The sequence below is a fragment of the Myotis brandtii genome, unplaced genomic scaffold (genome assembly GCF_000412655.1).
Source record: "Myotis brandtii unplaced genomic scaffold, ASM41265v1 scaffold687, whole genome shotgun sequence".
NCBI classification, from domain to species: domain Eukaryota; kingdom Metazoa; phylum Chordata; class Mammalia; order Chiroptera; family Vespertilionidae; genus Myotis; species Myotis brandtii.
Window position 1 is genome coordinate 1,072,671 of NW_005370687.1, and position 18,709 is coordinate 1,091,379.

At 43.1% G+C, this 18,709-nt stretch overlaps 1 protein-coding gene across 12 annotated transcripts in view; it reads left to right on the forward strand.

Annotated features, from left to right (window-relative positions):
- FKBP5 (FK506 binding protein 5) overlaps positions 1-18,709 on the forward strand; it is a 131,358-nt gene that overhangs the window by 108,450 nt on the left and 4,199 nt on the right. For all 12 annotated transcript variants that reach the window (XM_014529594.1, XM_014529596.1, XM_014529600.1 and 9 more), the window contains 4 exons: positions 4,572-4,728; positions 9,812-9,902; positions 12,154-12,237; positions 18,086-18,271. In XM_014529594.1, coding sequence (XP_014385080.1) covers positions 4,572-4,728; positions 9,812-9,902; positions 12,154-12,237; positions 18,086-18,271 — 518 coding nt within the window. The remainder of the gene's footprint in view (positions 1-4,571; positions 4,729-9,811; positions 9,903-12,153; positions 12,238-18,085; positions 18,272-18,709) is intronic.

Below are 18,709 nucleotides of genomic sequence, written 5' to 3' on the forward strand. Positions count from 1 at the left end.
ACCACTGATCTAGAGCGTTCCAAAAGTTTGTGGAATAGAACCATCAGCATTTATGAGTATGGGACAAAGAGCAAAATTCCTATATGCCAGGTGTACCCTGAAAGTCAAACCTTTTCTAGTTTGGCCAAGCTTCGACTCCATCCTAAGTCTGCAGTGGGAACAAATCAGGATGCTATTAATCCTAGTGAATTAGAAAGGCATAAATGTCCATGAGACATTGTGGCTCCTCGTGTCAATGGAACTGGTGTCTTCAGGGTTTCTCTCATTTCTCAGGCCCAGGCTAAAAGTAACTGATCAAATGATTAACTATGGGAATTACCTTTGAAACTGATTTGTGGCCTATATTGAGAGTTATATTATTGGGTCACAGAACCATAGAATTTTAGAGCTTCACAGGACCTGAAATCATGTAGTTCAAAAATAGAGTAAGTTGGAATTAAATTTGTATTTGGAAAATAGTTGTTTCATGGAATGACTATAACAGAATGAGTGATTTTTTTTTTAAGTCTCTAAAGCAAGTTATTGATGTACAGTAGAGCAACCAGTAAAAAAAAAAAAAAGTAAGCATTTTAGGAAATCGTTACATTTTAATCTAGGCTATTAGATTACAGAAGTAGGAATAAAGAATTTTCTTATGAAAGACAAGATATTGTTGTGCAATAATACAAGCAATTGATTTTTTCTTATTGAGTCAAAGATCTAAATGGTAAGGAATGAATAACCCTTACTATTAAAAAAAATAAAAGTAGTTGAAAGTTTGAGAGTATTGCTTATGGGGGGGGGGGCGGGGGGGTCTAATCGATTAAGAAAAAAATACATGCATTTTTCTTATTTTGTCTTGGAAAAACCATAAAAGCCCCTTGTCTAATATAAAATTACCCTCAAAACGAGCTGAGTGTGTGAGTGGAGTGGGGAATTGGGCCCCAAGAAATTGACCTCTTCAGCTTAACATTTTACAGGCAATGGTTAAGTAATTTGGTTTGTGATGGTATAGTAGAGTACTTATTGATTGTCACACTTTACATTTATTTCTCCACCAAGGGATATGGCTATGTTAGTTGTTGATGATGTTGCCATTGGGTTTTCCATTTTTATTCAAATACTAGAGGCCCGGTGCACAGATTCGTGCACCGGTGGGGTCCCTTGGCCTGGCCTGCGGACATCCCCCGAAGGGTCCTGGATTGCAAGAGGGCTCAGGCAGGCCAAGGGTCCTCACTGGTGCACGATTGGGGCCAGGGAGGTACCGTGGGAGGTTCGCCGGCTGGGGAGGATCCGCTGGAGGGCTCCAAGGCGTGTCCGGCCTGTCTCACCCAGTCCCCATTGGCCAGACCCCAGTAGCAAGCTAACCTACTGGTCATATATACCAAGTGTACCGGTTAATAATGCAGATTTTTTTCAGTAGATGGAGTATGCATATGTTGGTATATATGCGATTTGATTTGTATGCTGTTTTGTTGTATTGACAGCAAGCTTCAAAAAAGCGTCTGCACCCTGGTGGTCAGTGTGCATCATAGCTACCAGTCGTATGGTCACTTAGGCTTTTATATATATAGATATATCTATAATAAGAATGTAATATGCAAATCGACTTAATGACCAAACAACAGAACGACTGTCTGGATGACCTTCCGGACAACCACACTATTATACACACTGGTACCAGGCCAGCCAAGGCTGGTGCAGTGCGATTGGTCGGGGTGCCCCACCATCGCCCTGCAAAGGGAGGCCGAGGCCGCTCTCAGCGGGGCGATCAATGGGGGGACTCAGCGATTGATTGCCCCAGAGGGAGGCCCAGACCACCAGCCAGTGGGGCGATCAATGGGAGGGGGGCTTCGTGATCACCCCAAAGAGGGAGGCCCAGGCCACCTTCTGTGCAGCGATTGAGCGCAGAGCCCTGGCCAGGTGGGCGGGACCTTCCTCTGTTGGATGATCGATCACGGAGACCTGTGATCAATTGCCCCAAAGAGGGAGGCCTAGGCTACCAGGCTGGCAGCAGGTGGGCGGGGCCTCCCTCTGCAGGGTGATTGATCTGGTGGCCCCACGATAGATCGCCCCACAGAGGGAGGCCCAGGCCAGCCAAAGCGATCACACCCCACAGATGGCCCACAGATGGCAAGCAGTGGCAGCGGCGGAGGTGGGTCCAGCTGCCAGCATCTGGGGGAAGGCGAACCCCAATAGGCCCTGATCGCTGGCCAGGCCTACGGACCCTACCTGAAGGGTCCCGGATTGCGAGAGGGTGCAGGCCAGCCCCCCCCCCCGCACAAATTTTGTGCACTGGACCTCTAGTATATACCAAGTGTACCGGTTAATAATGCAGATTTTTTTCAGTAGATGGAGGAGTAATATGTTGGTATATATGCGATTTGATTTGTATGCTGTTTTGTTGTATTGACAGCAAGCTTCAAAACTTCATATGTCAAATTTGCTGAAGGTGTTGACATCATAGATATTTTTACACTTAAAAATGTCGAATTTCACCCTAACTGGTTTGGCTCAGCTGATAGAGTGTCGGCCTGCGGACTCAAGGGTCCCAGGTTCTATTCCGGTCAAGGACATGTACCTTGGTTGCGGGCACATCCCCAGTGGGGAGTGTGCAGGAGCCAGCTGATTGATGTTTCTCTCTCATCGATGTTTCTAACTCTCTATCCCTCTCCCTTCCTCTCTATAAAAAATCAATAAAATATATTTTTTAAAAATGTCGAATTTCATGCCAAAAAAAGAGGATTTGCGGAAAGTTTTAATTCATTACTTTATTTTGAAGAAAAGTGCTACTGAAAGCTACCGTATACTTCGGGAAGCTTATGGTGAACATGCTCCATATCAAGATACTGTGAACGCTGGTTTAAACACTTTAAAAGTGATGATTTCGATGTGAAAGACAAAGAACATCCAGGTCAACCGAAAAAGTTTGAAGACCAACAATTTCAAGCATTATTGGATGAAGATGCTTGTCAAACTCAAAAACAACTTGCAGAAAGATTAAACGTTGCTCAGCAAACAATTTCCTTTTGTTTACAAGCAATGGGAAAGATTTTAAACAAAGAAAAATGGGTGCCACATCAACTGAACGAAAGACAAATGGAAAACTGAAAAGTCATCAGTAAAATGTTGCTTCAACGGCATGAAAGAAAGTCATTTTTGCATCAAATTATGACTGGCGATGAAAAGTGGATTTATTTTGAGAATCCCAAACGCACAAAATCATGGGTTGATCCAGGTCAATCATCAACATCGACTGCAAGGCCAAATCGCTTCGGAAAGAAGACAATGCTCTGCGTTTGGTCGAATCAGGTAGGTGTGGTGTATTATGAGCTTCTAAAACCAGGTGAAACTGTTAATACTGATGCTCCCAACAACAAATAATCAATTTAAACCACACTTTGATCGTGAAACGACCAGAATGGGCCAGAAGACACGGCAAAGTCATTTTGCTTCATAATGACGCACCATCACACACTTCAAAACCAGTTAAAGACATGTTAAAAGATCTTGCCTGGGAAATATTAACCCACCCGCTGTATTCACCAGACCTTGCTCCTTCAGATTACCACTTGCTCTGATCGATGGCACATGCACTTTCTGAGCAGCACTTCAAAACATACGAAGAAGTGGAAAATTGGGTCTCTGAATGGTTTGCCTCAAAACAAGAAAAGTTCTATTGGGACAGTATCCACAAATTACCTGAAAGATGGGGGAAATGTATAGCTAGAGATGGACATTACTTTGAATAAAGCACTTTTGATGTTTCTCTTGAAATTATTGTGTTTTCTTTGATTACAAAATCCGCCATTATTAACCAGTACACCTTGGGAAATGGTCATTCAGTTTTTCATCCTAGTATCCAAAGCAAGGTACAGTTCTAAATGTTTAAGCCATTACATATTTGATATTAAATTGGTGGCATTTTGATAATTATTCATTAATATAGTATTTCTTGATCCTCTGAGGAAACCTCTGCCATTTAGTAGGTTTCAATTAAACCTATTTTCCATACTTTTATTATTCACTAAGCTATCATATTGATATAGTTATCAGTAATTCGAAGTTTAAGCTTAAAACAGGAAGAAACATGATTGCTCTTAAATTTCAGAATGAATAGACTAAGCTTCCACAACACATACCATTATATCTCTAGATCAGTGGTTCTCAACCTTTCTAATGCCGCGACCCTTTAATACAGTTCCTCATGATGTGGTGACCCCCAATCATAAAATTATTATTTTTGTTTTTCATAAAATTATTTTTGTTGCTACTTCATAACTGTAATTTTGCTACTGTTATGAATCATAATGTAAATATCTGATATGCAGGATGTATTTTCATTGTTACAAATTGAACATAATTAAAGCATAGTGATTAATCACAAAACAATATGTAATTATATATGTGTTTTCCAATGGTTTTAGGCGACTCCTGTGAAAGGGTCATTCGACCCCCAAAGGGGTCTCGACCCACAGGTTGAGAACCTCTGCTCTAGATGAAGTGAGAAGGGGAAACACTCATTTATCACTTCCCTAAGTTCGCCAGTCCTAAGGAACAGCTTGGTTGACTGCCTGTCTCCTCTCCCTCAGTCCACCTGGAAGGCCGCTGTGGTGAAAGGATGTTTGATTGCAGAGATGTGGTTTTCATTGTTGGCGAAGGAGAAGACCACGACATTCCAATCGGAATTGACAAAGCCCTGGAGAAAATGCAGCGGGAAGAACAATGTATTTTATGTCTTGGACCACGGTAAGCAGCATACCAGTTCAGTGCACAGTGACATTGTCTAAAGAACAGGGATATGCTTGCTTGTTCGGTCAACATTTGATATTTTCGGTGAAGTTAATGCTAACAGAAACAATTAAATCAAGTTATAGTTAGTGATGGAGTGAATTACTGGGCCTTATATAACCAAGGTTTATGGGCCTGTTTACTTGATTGATGTGTGTTAATAGGACTGGCAGACAAGTTTTGCTTTTTTGTGTATTTGTTTTGCTTGCCATATTGCCAAGACAGGAAGCTATTGGGACTTCTCATGTGATCCTCTTGCCCCCTGTACCCTTTTCTCCAAATGAGGCAGTAAAACATGGTGGGTTGAAAGTAGAAGCAGCATTTGGATGACTTATTACCACTTGAATTTGTGCCACCTGTTCTTATACAGAGTCCCTGAAAAAAAAAACAAGTGCTCTTCCTGGACCTAAAGGCAGCGGAGATGACTCATTTTTGCCTAAATTTTTTCCATCATAAGGAGACCCATTAGCACTTCCAAGCTTAGAACTATCAGACACTAACAGTCTCTCTTGTGAAAACATGTTTGGTATTATTTTTAGATCTAAAATTATACCATGGACCCAACCCTTCTATCTTGAGAAATGGGCCCTTGAGAGAAACCAGGGTATTTTGATTCTGTCCCTGTAAGTGCATCTGCTTATCTCATGTCTACTCCCTCTCTGGCTCTTTGGGTTTCATTCAGTAGGATTTTGAGAAATTAAGAATCTTGATGAAATAGACTTACCAGTAGGTAATATTGCGCCTGTTGTACAATCGCTTGCCTTTGTGCAGCCTCAGTAGTAATCAGTGGCATATTTACCTTTGCCCTAACACTTGGGCCATGATCCTATTTCTCAAGTGATGTTTTAACCATGCCACTACTCACTTGAAAACCCTTCCAAAATGCTCACCACCTTGAACCTTGTTACAGCTTTCACTGGGGGCACCTTTTATTTAATACCTTCTTTTCCTCTGTCATATTCCTTTCTCCACTACTGGATTCCCACTTCAGTGTCTTTTATTTATATTTACGTAATATTTGTAGTTCACCCTCAGGTGAACCTATTTCTTTCTTTCTATAATGAATTTTTTTTTAAATCAAGCAATGCATGGAAAAGGTTTTCTCCCCCATATCTAAATAATATCTAATGTTTTTTAATCTGGCATTCCAAAATTACAGTAGTTCTAGATTTCTATAAAGAGTGTTATTTATGTCCCATGTATCTTTTCAGATTTCAGTTCCTAGAGGATAAGTTCTTTATACACTGTAAGCATATGATATCATTTGAATCCATTTGTTATATTTTAAACTGGCTGACAAGGCACTTGTAGAGGCAGATGTCTCAAGTTTAATGGCAGAGAGAAACAAAATCTCATAAAGTTGTGGAGAACTAAATAAGATAATGCATGTAAAGAACTTAGCACTAAGTGCCTGACACAGATAAACCCCTCAAAAGGAATATGTTGTTATTTTTCTCTTCAAGATGTCAGTATGTTGAGTTACTTAAAGGCCTGCTGTGCAAAAGGAGACTGTTTACACGTGCACTGCGTGGCATTATCCACGTATGCAGAAAACCCCACGCACCAGGCCTGTGCACCAGTGCAGTGGCACTTGAGTGTTGTAATGTGGCTGTTGCAAATACGTGCTCCTGTCACCTATAGTGCCTTCTCTAAAGATTTCCAGGGCATACCTTCTCCTCCATTCCGATAGACTATTTGACGGGGTGTTTCCATAAGAAGTTTATAAAACACTTCCAAAGAACCTATTTTCTCTCTTCTCATTAGGACAGTATCTTGTATATTGTTTTAAATACTGTGAATATTCAACTTTTTCATTTTAGTGTAAGGGTGGCTAGTTTTAACTTTTTCCTTATGTTTCTGTCCTGCACCAACCCAAACAAAAACAAGGCAGTCTGGGTCAAAAACTAAACCATTTTCTGGGAACACACAGAGTCTGAATTTAAATCCCAGCTCTACACTCCTCTTTGTGTGACTCTCAGGAAGCACTTCTCTCTGAGCCTCAGTTTCTTTGTCTATAAAAAGGCAGCAGTTGGTAAGAACTTATGGCGTAAGTGCTTATATGCACATAAAGGCTAATGGTCATTAATAGTCATTATTCGTATCTCAGCTGTCTGCAGGCAACTATTCAAGAACATTAATGTCATCTACATTGTTTTACTTTATTACTAACTTAATTATATTGTAAAACTATAATTAAAGACTGCAAATTAATCCCTGCTTATTTGTATATTTATGTACTTGTATATGCATGTGGGAGCAAATACATATAAAGGTATATCAATAAGTACTACAAATTGTTACATGAATAATATACAAAAAGAGTAAAATTAGAATTGGGATATTTAAAAATATATATTATGAATGCTCCCCTGGGTACCATTTTATGTGTATCTCAGAGATTCTGACATATACTATTTCCTTTGTTATTCTTTTCTACACATATTATCATATTTATTTGAAGTACCCCTGCAGCAACAGTTTTCTTAAGATTAAGATTTTAACATCTCTAGCTAGGAGGACTTTTTCCTTCTGACTTTTAAAAAATGTATTTTTATTGAATTGTGATCCAAGAATATTATATTTATTATTTATTTTTATTTATTTGGGATTTATTAAAGTTTGCTTTGTGGCCTTTCCAATTCACCAAATAGAAGTATATTTTTCCCAGTTTTATTGAAAAATAATTGGCATACATTAAGTTTAAGGCATACAGCATGATGGTTTGAATTACATATATTGTGAAATATGTTCCACTAGCATCCATATTCTCATATAGATACAATAAAAGAAAAAGAAGAAAAAACACACATTAATAACGAATTCCTTCTGTTACTGTAGCCCAGCTTGTCTGTTGGTTAAGTCCTAGAATCCCATTTGTGGTGTCTGTCTTCAGGGAGAAGCGTTTCTGTGCCTGGGGTCCTAGCCTGCCAGGCTGGTGTAGCGTCAGGCAGACAGCTTTCTGTGTAACATGGCAGTCAGACTCAATGCTCCTCCCAGGCTCCACACGCATCGCCACAGAATCTCTTCATCTGAACCCAGGAGAGGTTATAGGAATAATGCCCTTCCCCAGTCTTCCTTAATCCCACTGATAAAAACCAGGACAATTTGGTGTCTCCCTTGACCCTACCCCCACTCTGCCCACCATGAGTTCCACTAAGGCAGCTTTTCTCATCCTCAGCACACTGACATCTTGGGCTGGAAGTTTCTTGTTGTGGGGGCTGACATGTGCATAGTAGTAGGATGTTCACCAGTTTCCCTGGCCTATACCCACTGGATGCCTATACCCCCTTCCTCTGTGTGATAAACCCATCTTCAGACATTGCCAAATATCCCTGAGGTGGGAGGATTAAATCCACCCCTGTTGAGAGCCAATGGTCTGAGGCGCGTGCCAGGTCATCTGTTGAATTTGTACCTGTGTAGCACAGGGCTCCAAATATAACATGCTGTCGGTAAACACGCTCAGCAAGGACTCTCCCTCCAGCCCAGTTCCCAGCAGTTACGGAATGTTCTTTATTTACCAGATGGCAGGAACACAATAGCAGTTACATAGGTCTAGGTAGGAGCTCAGGTAGAGAACTGGTCACCACCTCCTATAATTGGCCACTGGCAATTATGTCCTCTTATTTCTTTGCTGAAGATACCCTTTGCCCTGCTATTATGACTACCACACCCCATTCCTACCAGCTCTCATGGCCTTGCTCTGGCTGCAGCTTTCATTTACTTGTGTAACAGTGGAGGTGAGTGAGTAATCATTTTCTTCCGGGAAAATTTAGGCAAGGGGTAAAGAGAGTAGTGCAAGCAGCAGGATTTGTATATTCCCACTCTGGTCCTTTTGCCCCAGAGAAAATTCATTGGCATCGACCTGGTTTGGCATCTTTCAACCCATAGCCTGAACATTTGGGTTTACTAAGGTTTTCGCAATGTTCTTCCATATATTAAAGAGTAGTCTGGCTTGAAATACTAGTAGATGAAAACAGAATATATTCCAGTGCATGCTTTCCTAATATGCTGGGTGTTGTTCGAAACCCGGAGAGACCATTGAACCAGACAGACGAAGCTCCGTCAGCACTTCATTCTGGCAGATGTGTCCTCCCCAAATGCCTTGTATTTATTAATGTGATCTGAAAATCAAATTTATATGTCTGCAGTGATTTTGTCCAGATAGATTTTGGCTAAAAGTTGTAGCATTTAAAGTAAGAGCCACAGACCTGTAAGAATATTGCTTTCTCTCTTTTTCTTTTTTTCCAAGTATGTTTTCATTGATTTTTAGAGCGGGAGAGGGAGAAACATCAATCGTTTGCCTCCTGCATGCACCCTGACCGGGGATCAAACCCGCAACCCCTCAGTATATGGGACGTTCAACCAACTGAGCCACACCAGCCAGGGGGAAAGTATGTCTTTTATGGGGGTTAGAACTTGCTAGGGCTGTTCTTTTTGGTGGTATATTAGTTATGTCACTTGTGTTTTCTAGTGTGCTCTTTAAAACTATTGAATAAATACTGTGAAAATGTATTTTTCCCCCTGCTATGTGAGCCTTCCCTCCCGTTCATCTGCCTGGAAGTGGTGCTTTTTGATGGAGACAGCACTTCAGAGTTGAAAGCTTCTTAAAGCCTCTAATGCACAGCGCTGTGGGCACAGCACTGTGACAACAGTGCTGTCTTCTCGCCCTCCTGCTGATGAGGCCTCGGGGAGGGTCTAATAGCCAAATGAAGGCTGTTTTATCAAAAGAACTCAATAGAAAATCAAGCAGAGAAAAGGGCAGTGACATTAAGGCCACATTAAGCAAGCTGTCCCGGGGAGAACAGGTGTCGCAATTGCACGGGGATGTGAAGAAGAAGGAGGCTCAGTCTGGCCTGGTTCCTGAAGCCGCAGGGGCACCTGGCAGGTCTTCTGATCAGCATCTGGCTTGTCCTCAGGGTCTCCAGTCTGTGTAGTTTGCAGATGCTAGCTCTGCGCTCATGTGATGCCACAAAGTACCAAAGGAAGTGCCTGGAAATACGCCAATTCTTATAAAGTTTTATTTTTCTACTCTCCATTTCAGATATGGTTTTGGAGAGGCAGGGAAGCCTAAATTTGGCATTGAACCTAATGCTGAGCTTATATATGAAGTTACACTTAAGAGCTTCGAAAAGGTGAGAAAATACCAACTTCTCTGAAATCATGGTATATTTCTTCTCTGCCCACTTCCTATGAACTATAGAATGTATTTCTGGGTGGCGTAGGTCAGTGGTCTTACTTGCATGTTGTGTTGTCTGGGACCCCTAAGCCAGCATGGCTGACCCACAGCTCCGAAGCGCAGTGTTCAGAGTGTGTTCCTATGTGTCAGCCCTTTTTTTTCTTTTTTCTTTTTTTCTTTTTTGGGTAGAATCCAACACTTGTTCCCTATTTGTTCCTAGACTTGTTCTTTTTGTACTTTTTTTCCTGGGTTGAAGACAAAAAGGTTCACGTTCTGCCAAGCCGCTCCTTGGAGGAGGGGCGCCGTTTTCCAGTGCTGAACGGATTGTACCCTTCTCAGGAGTGGTGAAGAGGCCCTCAGCGTGGCTCCAAGTTACTGTCCAAAAATGCAAGGCTTCATGGGCCACCAGGCTCTGTGACAAGGAACACAGGGACACCCTGCTAACCCCAGGCCTTTTCTTTTCATACCTGTCCAAGTAGAAAAGAAGAGTTTGTCAGTGGCCTTGAGGGCAGAAACAGCAGGCCTCTAGAGTATATTTCCATCTCCCTGCCCCTGGAAGCTCCCAGCAGCAGCCTCGCCGGACAAGCACAGAGCATGTGCCCAAGCTCGACATTCTGTGGAGTCCAGCTGAGTCCCTGTGCAGCAGTCACCAGAGCCCACCCCTCCCGAGAGCCCTCATTTGGTGTGCCTTTCTTACGCTCCAGGGCTCCCTCCAGCTTCTGTGCATTAAGCTTTGGACTGGAAACACGACACTATTTTTCACTAGATTCTGAAAGGAGACCATTGTCAGTCCAGTAGACCTGGAGTTTTGGGCTAAGAAAGGCAGGGGAGGCCTGCTTTGGGATTCTCCCCTAGCAGTGATGCTGCTGATCAAACCTCACACTCATGTTCCTCAAAGCAGACATGTTCTCATCATTGACCGTTGCTTCTTGTCACAGTACCTCTTTAGATGGCCTGCTAGCTCAGCACTGATCCTGCAGCTCTGCCTCCACATTGCTAGAGAGAGAACATCCCTTGCATATGGTTATGTAGGCGTTTGACTTTCCTCTTCCCATTTCAATGAAGTAGCTCCCTGTCCCTTCCCACCAGGGCCCTCCTTTGCCCACAGTGAGCTGGGTCTGTCATCGCCCAGGTGTATCCATGAACCTGCTTTATTTGAAACCATGTGAAGAAGGGGTGTGCTGTGCAGGCAACACGATTTGATGTTCTGCCTCGTATTAAGGACATTTAGTACTCCATAAAGACTGAACCTAATAGAAAAACGCAAAGGACCCTGGTTTCTAGATTTTAAATGATAGAGCTAATTTGTTGGGAAGCAACATGGGGTTGCCAGAAAGACAAGTAATTTTCATTATTTACTTTGGAGAGGTGGGAGTGGAACACCAGGAATACATCACCAAGTGTCTTGAAAGAGAGAGAATTTTACAGGTACCCACTTAAGCTTATAACTCCTACACAGCAAGTGGCTCTGACATAGCCTTGTTTTCCCTGAAGGACCCCAGATTGTTCTGTGGACTCTGATCCTCCTAAATCCAGTTGTTCATAATGGAAGTGCAGTTGTCTCTGGATTCGTACCTTTAATTAGGGAGAATAATGACATATAAAACAAATGAGCAAGATGATCATTAAATCGTTTATCTATGGCTTTGAAATTAGTTTTTACATCAGCTTTACCCTCCCAATTATGTTTTGCTTGAAATTCCCCAAGGACACATCTGCAGGTGGATACAGTGTGGAAGCTTTATATATCTGGTTGCGTTAGAGTGGAAAAGACAACTACATGGCCTGGATTTAAAAAATTATCATGAATATACAACTGTGACTTGCCTGCAATAGTGTTCCCATTTTAGAGTTGAAAACCAAGGCCTGAGAGAAACAGCTCCAAGTCATAATGGCAACTGAGTGGTGCCGTTTATGGGAGGGAAATAGGGACCCTAGCTTCCGTTGTGTGGCCTCATCTCACGCCTCTCCAGACGCGCTCTGCTGCAGTCTCCTCCTGGGCAGCGGGGTCCCGCGCAGCTGTCATTGGAAAGCCAGTTCTAGCCTGGCAGTGACTAGAACTCACTTTGGTGGTGGCAGAGTTTTAAAAGACAGTGTGTTTGAGGTGTGGGTGGCCTCTACAAGGAGCTACTGCTTGTTCTATGGGCATCAGCTGACGCCTTTTCCTTCTCTGTTCACCTAACCATTGTCACATATTTACGTAACAGGCCAAAGAATCCTGGGAGATGGATACCAAAGAAAAATTGGAGCAGGCTGCCATCGTCAAGGAAAAGGGAACTGTGTACTTCAAGGTATGTGAGTTTCTGTCTCAGAGAACTCACTCAGAGGTTAATGAACTGTGCTGGTATTCCCTGCTCTGAATTTTATCAACACCCCTCTGGATAAGAGTAAGCCTGAATTTTTACAGGTCTATCGTTTACAGTATAAAAAAATAGTGAGAAAGAATGAATTAAGGTGACAAAAGAATACAAATGCCTCTTTTTTTTTTTCTTAAATCCTCACCAAGGATATACTTATTAATTTTTAGAGAGAGAGAAACACCAATGTGAGAGAGAAACATCCGTCGGTTGCCTCTTGTTTGTACCCCAGCCGGGGACTGAACCCACAACCTAGGTATGTGTCTTGACGGGAATTGAACCCACAACCTTTTGGTGTATAGGACAATGCTCCTACCAACTGAGCCACATGGCCAGGGCACAGATACCCCTTTTGCATGGTCTACTCTAGATTGTAACCCTCCCTGAAGAAATACCAGGGTGGCATGCCCAGCCACCACTACTGGATCACTCACTGCAGACGTGAGGCATCTTGCTTTAGTTCATAGTTGGCACTCAATGAGTGTCTGTGGGATGAAACAAAGAAAGAATAAAATAATTGTTAGCTGTAATGGAATTCATAAGGGTAAGTTTCACATCATTTTCCTTTCCACTGTCTTGGTGGAGTCACTAAGGCACGTGACAAAAGAAAGAGAACAGGCACAGATTTCAAAAGAAACTAATTGAGCCCTGGCTGGTTTGGCTGAGTGGATAGAGTGCCAGCCTGCAGACTGAAGGGTTCGATTCCTGTCAAGGGCACATGCCTGGGTTGCGGGCTCGATCCCCAGTAGGGGGCGTACAGGAAACAGCCAATCAATGATTCTCTCATCATTGATGTTTTTATCTCTCCCTTTCCCTTTCTCTCTGAAATCAATAAAAATATTTTTTTTAAAGAAACTGATAGGAGATGATTCATTTCTTCTGATGGCCATACACCTACTTTTGTGAATGATCTTTGTCATTGATTGCTTCTCGAAAACCATTTCTTGTAACACCTAGGAAGATGTGATTTCCTCAGTTAGATCTTAAACCCCCAGATTGAAGACAAAAAAGAAACAACACTCTGTTCAGTTCTAATCAGTGCACCTTAGTGCTTCCCACTCCAACATGGACCTTCTCTGTATCCGCGAAGGGCTTAGTGAGCAGTTAGAGAAGAAGGGCAATGTTGTTAGGCTTCCTTCTTTCTTTTTTTCTTGCCACTGCAATCCAAGAACAAAAATCAGATGCTGTTTTCAACAGTCTACAGCAGCAATGCACACCTGTGATTCAGCAAATCCTTGTGGAGCATTGCTTCTAAGATACGCTGTTGGTTGACAGCCTTGTCTGGAGGGAGTGGAGGCGACGTGCACTCACATGAAACGCCTGGAGAATTATGTGAGCCTGCGTAAGCAGAGTGAATGCGCCCAGGAGCAGCATGCATGGCTATTGTTTTCCAAACTTGGATAGGAAACCCATTACTAGATCATGAAATCAGTATTGTGGAAATGTATATTGCATTATGTACTAAGGATAAATGTTTTATAAATCTTTTGTTTACTTGTGTATGAATGGGTAGTGGATCATAATTTAAGACTTTTTTAAGACTTATTTTTTACTATGGGTTTTGGTTAAATAAAGTTGAAACATGTTGGCTTACATAATACATAATTATTTATATTTACTTTTAACACTTATTATATATACTGTATGGATCACCAGAAAACAGTGATGAAATTAGCTCTGAATTGGAAACTGGGCTTTATGATTCCAAATGATTTAAAGTCATTTAAATTCTAAAGAGGTTATTTTTTCAGTTGAGGGAGTTAGATTAGATGATCCCTAAGTTTCTTCCAGCCCTAAAATCCTATAAATTTTTAAACTCTCAAGAGCAAGTTTGATTTTTTAATTCAATTATGTATACTGGATACTTATAAACTATTCATTCCAAGTGTGCTTTTTATAAACCCAAATACACAGTACACTAGAATAAAAAGAAAATTTTCTGTAAAAATCCCTTTAGACCACAGGTCCTGGATGGTGTTTCCTATATACCTCGAGTCCATTAAAGTCCTTAAATGTATGTTTTTATATTTCCCAAACTTCTAAATAGAACATTAATAGTTGGGGCAGGGGGTTGAGGCGCTTGGCATTTAACTAGAATCATATCAACTCAATGTAGCAAAACAGCTCGACGATTCAGAAACTATTGGTTGCTGATGGCTCATAACTTTGGGGAACATTACTGATAATGAAGTAATGCTGCAAAGCCACAGGCCATATGGCTGTGTCCCGAATATATATACAGAGAGATGCCAGAATTTGTGATCAGTAGCAAAAAGCATTGCTTAGGTGTCTATACAGTTACTGAACTTGGTTGCTTCTTAGCACCACAACTGCAGTAGTGATTTGTGTGTTTCATAATATTATGAACCCTCTTAAAATTACTGATCTTTGAATAAAATCTGGATCAGCAGTCACACATATGGAACATATTATTTTTAACATGCAATTTGACAGACGAAATCTTTCAAAACACTAGGCTATTGGGGGAAAATTAATGAAAGGTTCAAAACCACTGACCTAAGCCTTTCTCCCAGAATGTCTCTGAACATTTTGTACTTCTGAACACTTCCCCAGAGGCACCTTCCTAATTAGAGGTAAAAGATCCCGGCAGTGAGCCTACTTTTAGCTCTAAGCCCTCAAACCGGTCGGTGGGTCGTTTCCTGTCCACATTCCCTTTTCAGAGTTCAGGGCAGGTTTCAGCCCTCCACCCTGCCCTCCTGGGCCTCGTCTTTCCGGGGACTGACTTGGAGCGTTGTGCACATGCAGGCAGAGACATCCAAACTGGGTGACAGCAGAGATGGTGACATAAAAATGTGCATTTCATGCCATCAGGACATTGGAGCTCCAGTTCCATTGATCTGCGATTTGGTTTACACTTTAGTGCGTAAATCTCTCTCTTTAGGAGGGTTGGATTTTGGTTAGCTAAATAGGAATGATTTTGCTGCGTAGATTGTACATTCCTCCTATCAGCCTCTGAACACTGAAGGGAAGAAAGGTAGGAGAGGACTCTTTTCACGTGGCTCTAAACATAATTAAGCCTCGGTAAAATGTGACATCATACCAGGCGCTGTGCACCTGAGGGAAACAGAAATGGTTTTCATTTCCTCCCTCTTGCTGGCAGCAATCTGCAGGACAAAGCCTTCACTATCACACGTGCTTAGTGTTTCTCTCTTCTGACCATGTGGTGGCGAGAAGGCTGAGGACCCAGCAGTGACATGGAGCGCCCCCTTGTGCTCTGTGGGGAAAAGGCATTTCCCAAGCAAGCTAGTTAAGGATCATCTTTCAACCACGGAACCCTTTTCAGACGAACAGGCTTTACTATGTTTTGACCACCCTTCCTGAACCAAGAAACCAGTGCTATGATTTAGAAACAAGCCATTTATGAGTCAACCCTGCTTTTTTCTCCTCCATTTTTTAAAAATTGATTTCAAGGGGGGCGGGGGTCAGGGAGACTGACAAACATCTATGTGAGAGAGAAACATTGATCAGTTACCTCCCAGAGGCACCCCAACCAGAAATAAAACCCGCAACCTGGGTATGTGCCCTGCCTGGGAATTGAACCTGCCGCCTTTTGGTGCAAGGGACGATGCTCCAACCAACCGAGCCACACTGGCCAGGGCTCCTTCTGCATTCTTTTACTGCAGGATTTCTCAGCCTTAGCACTATTGATATTTGGGGCCAAATGATTCTGTGTTAGTGGGAGACTGCCGTGGCATTATAAGTTATTTAGCAGCATTCCTTGCCTCTACCCACTAGATGCCACTAGTACATGACGACTAAAGGACATCTCCAAACATTGCCAAATGTCCCGGAGGCCACAGTCACCCCAGTAAAGAACTCCTGTTAGCACATCAGGAGCAGAAGTACCACAAAACAAATTACCTGTACTGTGCTCGTTAGAAGTGATCTAAATAAAATTATGTATGATTATGATATATATGAAAGAGCTTTCAAGAAATTAAAATGCTCTTTCAATGTAAAGGAACTACTATGAAGTCTATTACTTGTTTTTCTTTTTAGAAACTGTAGACTTCTACCATTCTGATTATACCAAACCCACCGAAGTTATAAGATCTGGTCTTTGTCCTCCCTGGCTCTCCTTTTCTTTTCCTATAACAATATATGAGGAGGTAATTAGAACTTAATAGGTGCATTAGTGAAGGAGGAAAGAGGAAGAAGAAACTAGGCATATGGGAAAATGTCCTTACCTGATCTAAATGAAATGACACTGACACCCTTCATTTCTACCCACCTCCACATTGCCCCCAATGATAGAAGATCTTTGGATTCCATAATTATATTCCTTGACCTTAATATTAGTCAGCAAATCTTCATTAAGGGCCTGTTCGTGCTAAACCCTCAATACTCCAAAAGGGTTGGAACATGCTTCCTGTCCTCGAAGAGCTCCCGGTCCAGCAGGAGAGGGTGACAGAGAGAAAACGCCAACCCTGTCACTGGGAGGGCTGCTTCACCTGGTGCCCAAAAAGGCGCACCTAACTAACTATGTCTTAGTTACCTCGGCTGCCACAGTGAAACGCCCGAGACTGGACTTGAACAATAGGAATTCCTTCCTCACAGTTCTGGAGATGGCAGTCCAAGGCCAGGGTGCCAGCAGGGTCTTGGGTCGCAGAAGGCATCCTTCTTGCTATGTCCTCACGTGACTTTCCCTAGCTGCTGTGGCTGGGGAGAGAGGAAGCAGGGAACTAATTCTATCTGGTGGACACCCCCTACAAGGCTCCCCTCAACCTGATTGCCTCCCAAAGGTCCCATCTCCAAAAACAGTACATTGGGGGCAGGGCTTCGGTGTATGAATTGGGAGGGGTTCAGCTCAGTCCATAGGAAGTACAATATGATTTCCTCAAGAATTTCAGCATTTACTCTGAAAGGGCCTGGTTTCATATTCTTCCAACCTGTATCACAAATTTCTGAGGTGGAGAAGAAACAGACTAACTTTAGTAGCCTCCTTCAGAAACCTCAGTCCTTCAGCACTGCCTTTGTCAAGTGGAACGGGGAGCTCTCTGTCGCCCCTTTCCTAAGCTCCCTCTGAAGAGGGGTGCTCAGTGGGGTGCAGCTTTGGCCTCGTTCAGACCCAGACTCCACTTGGCACTGGTCTACTTCATCCTCACCCAAAATCGACATCAGGGCTTCCTTCCAGGTGAGCTCATTTCTTAAGCCAACCCCTTGAGGTCCTTTGTAGCAGGGACGGTCTTGTAGACCTCTGTGATTTCTCTCAGTGAGTGAGGGTGGAGTGCATGCAGAAAGTTTGCCGGCCCTGGTGTAGGTCACTAGATTTGCCAGGATGTATTTCGTGCACAGTGCTGACGCCCAGGAGCCCGGGAAAAGGCACTTCCCCTTCAGTAACCTAGTGACAGGGTCTGGAACTACGCACCAGCCTTTTGGAAAGTGGATGGATGGATGGATGGATAGATAGATAGATAGATAGATAGATAGATAGATAGATAGATAGATATCGGCACCACAGAATGCAACCCCAATGCCTTGCTGCCTCCTCGCTGAGAGCACTGCCCCCTTGGAACAGGACAAGGGTAAGTGCAGGGCAGCCTCTGTCCTGACCAGCTCACTGGTCACTGGATTTCAGAGAGAATGGAAAAGTGCCTGGCTAGCCACCCCTGAGAACAGAAACAAATCATGAAATCCCAGGGTTTGTATGAGGAGGTTTCCATTTAGAGGGTTTGGTATTCCCAGGGAGGCCTGGGCTTACACTTCTCGTGTGCCCCTCTAGAGCCTGTGTAAAGAGTAATGCCCAGCTCTTCTCTCCTAGGGAGGCAAGTACCTGCAGGCGGTCATTCAGTACGGGAAGATAGTGTCCTGGCTCGAGATGGAATACGGCCTGTCCGAAAAGGAATCGAAAGCTTCCGAGTCGTTCCTGCTCGCTGCCTTCCTGAACCTGGCCATGTGCTACCTGAAGCTCCGAGAATACACCAAAGCTGTGGAGTGCTGCGATAAGGTAGCGTCTGCGAGGCCGGACTGCAGAGGCCACACATCTCTCCAGCCTCATCCCTGGTCTGCCTTCGCTGCTGCTCGCCAAGGGTTGAGGGTTTTTCATTTGGCTTTATTTTTTTCGTTTGGGATTTTTTTCTCAGTATGAACTGGGAAATTCAGAAAGGTTTTGATTAAAGACTTTTCTGATGCCTAGACTATCTATATATATAAAAGCCTAAGCGACTGAACGACCAGTCGCTATGACACACACCGACCACCAGGGGGCAGATGCTCAATGCAGGAGCTGTCCCCCTGGTGATCAGTATGCTCCCACGCCCAGATTGGTGCAGTCCCTCCCCCCAGCCACCTGGCCCCAGTTGACCCTGATCAGGAGCAGCTGGCCAACCTACCGCAGTCCCTCCCCCCGGCCAGCCAACCTCCCTCGGCTCCTTTACCCCCACTG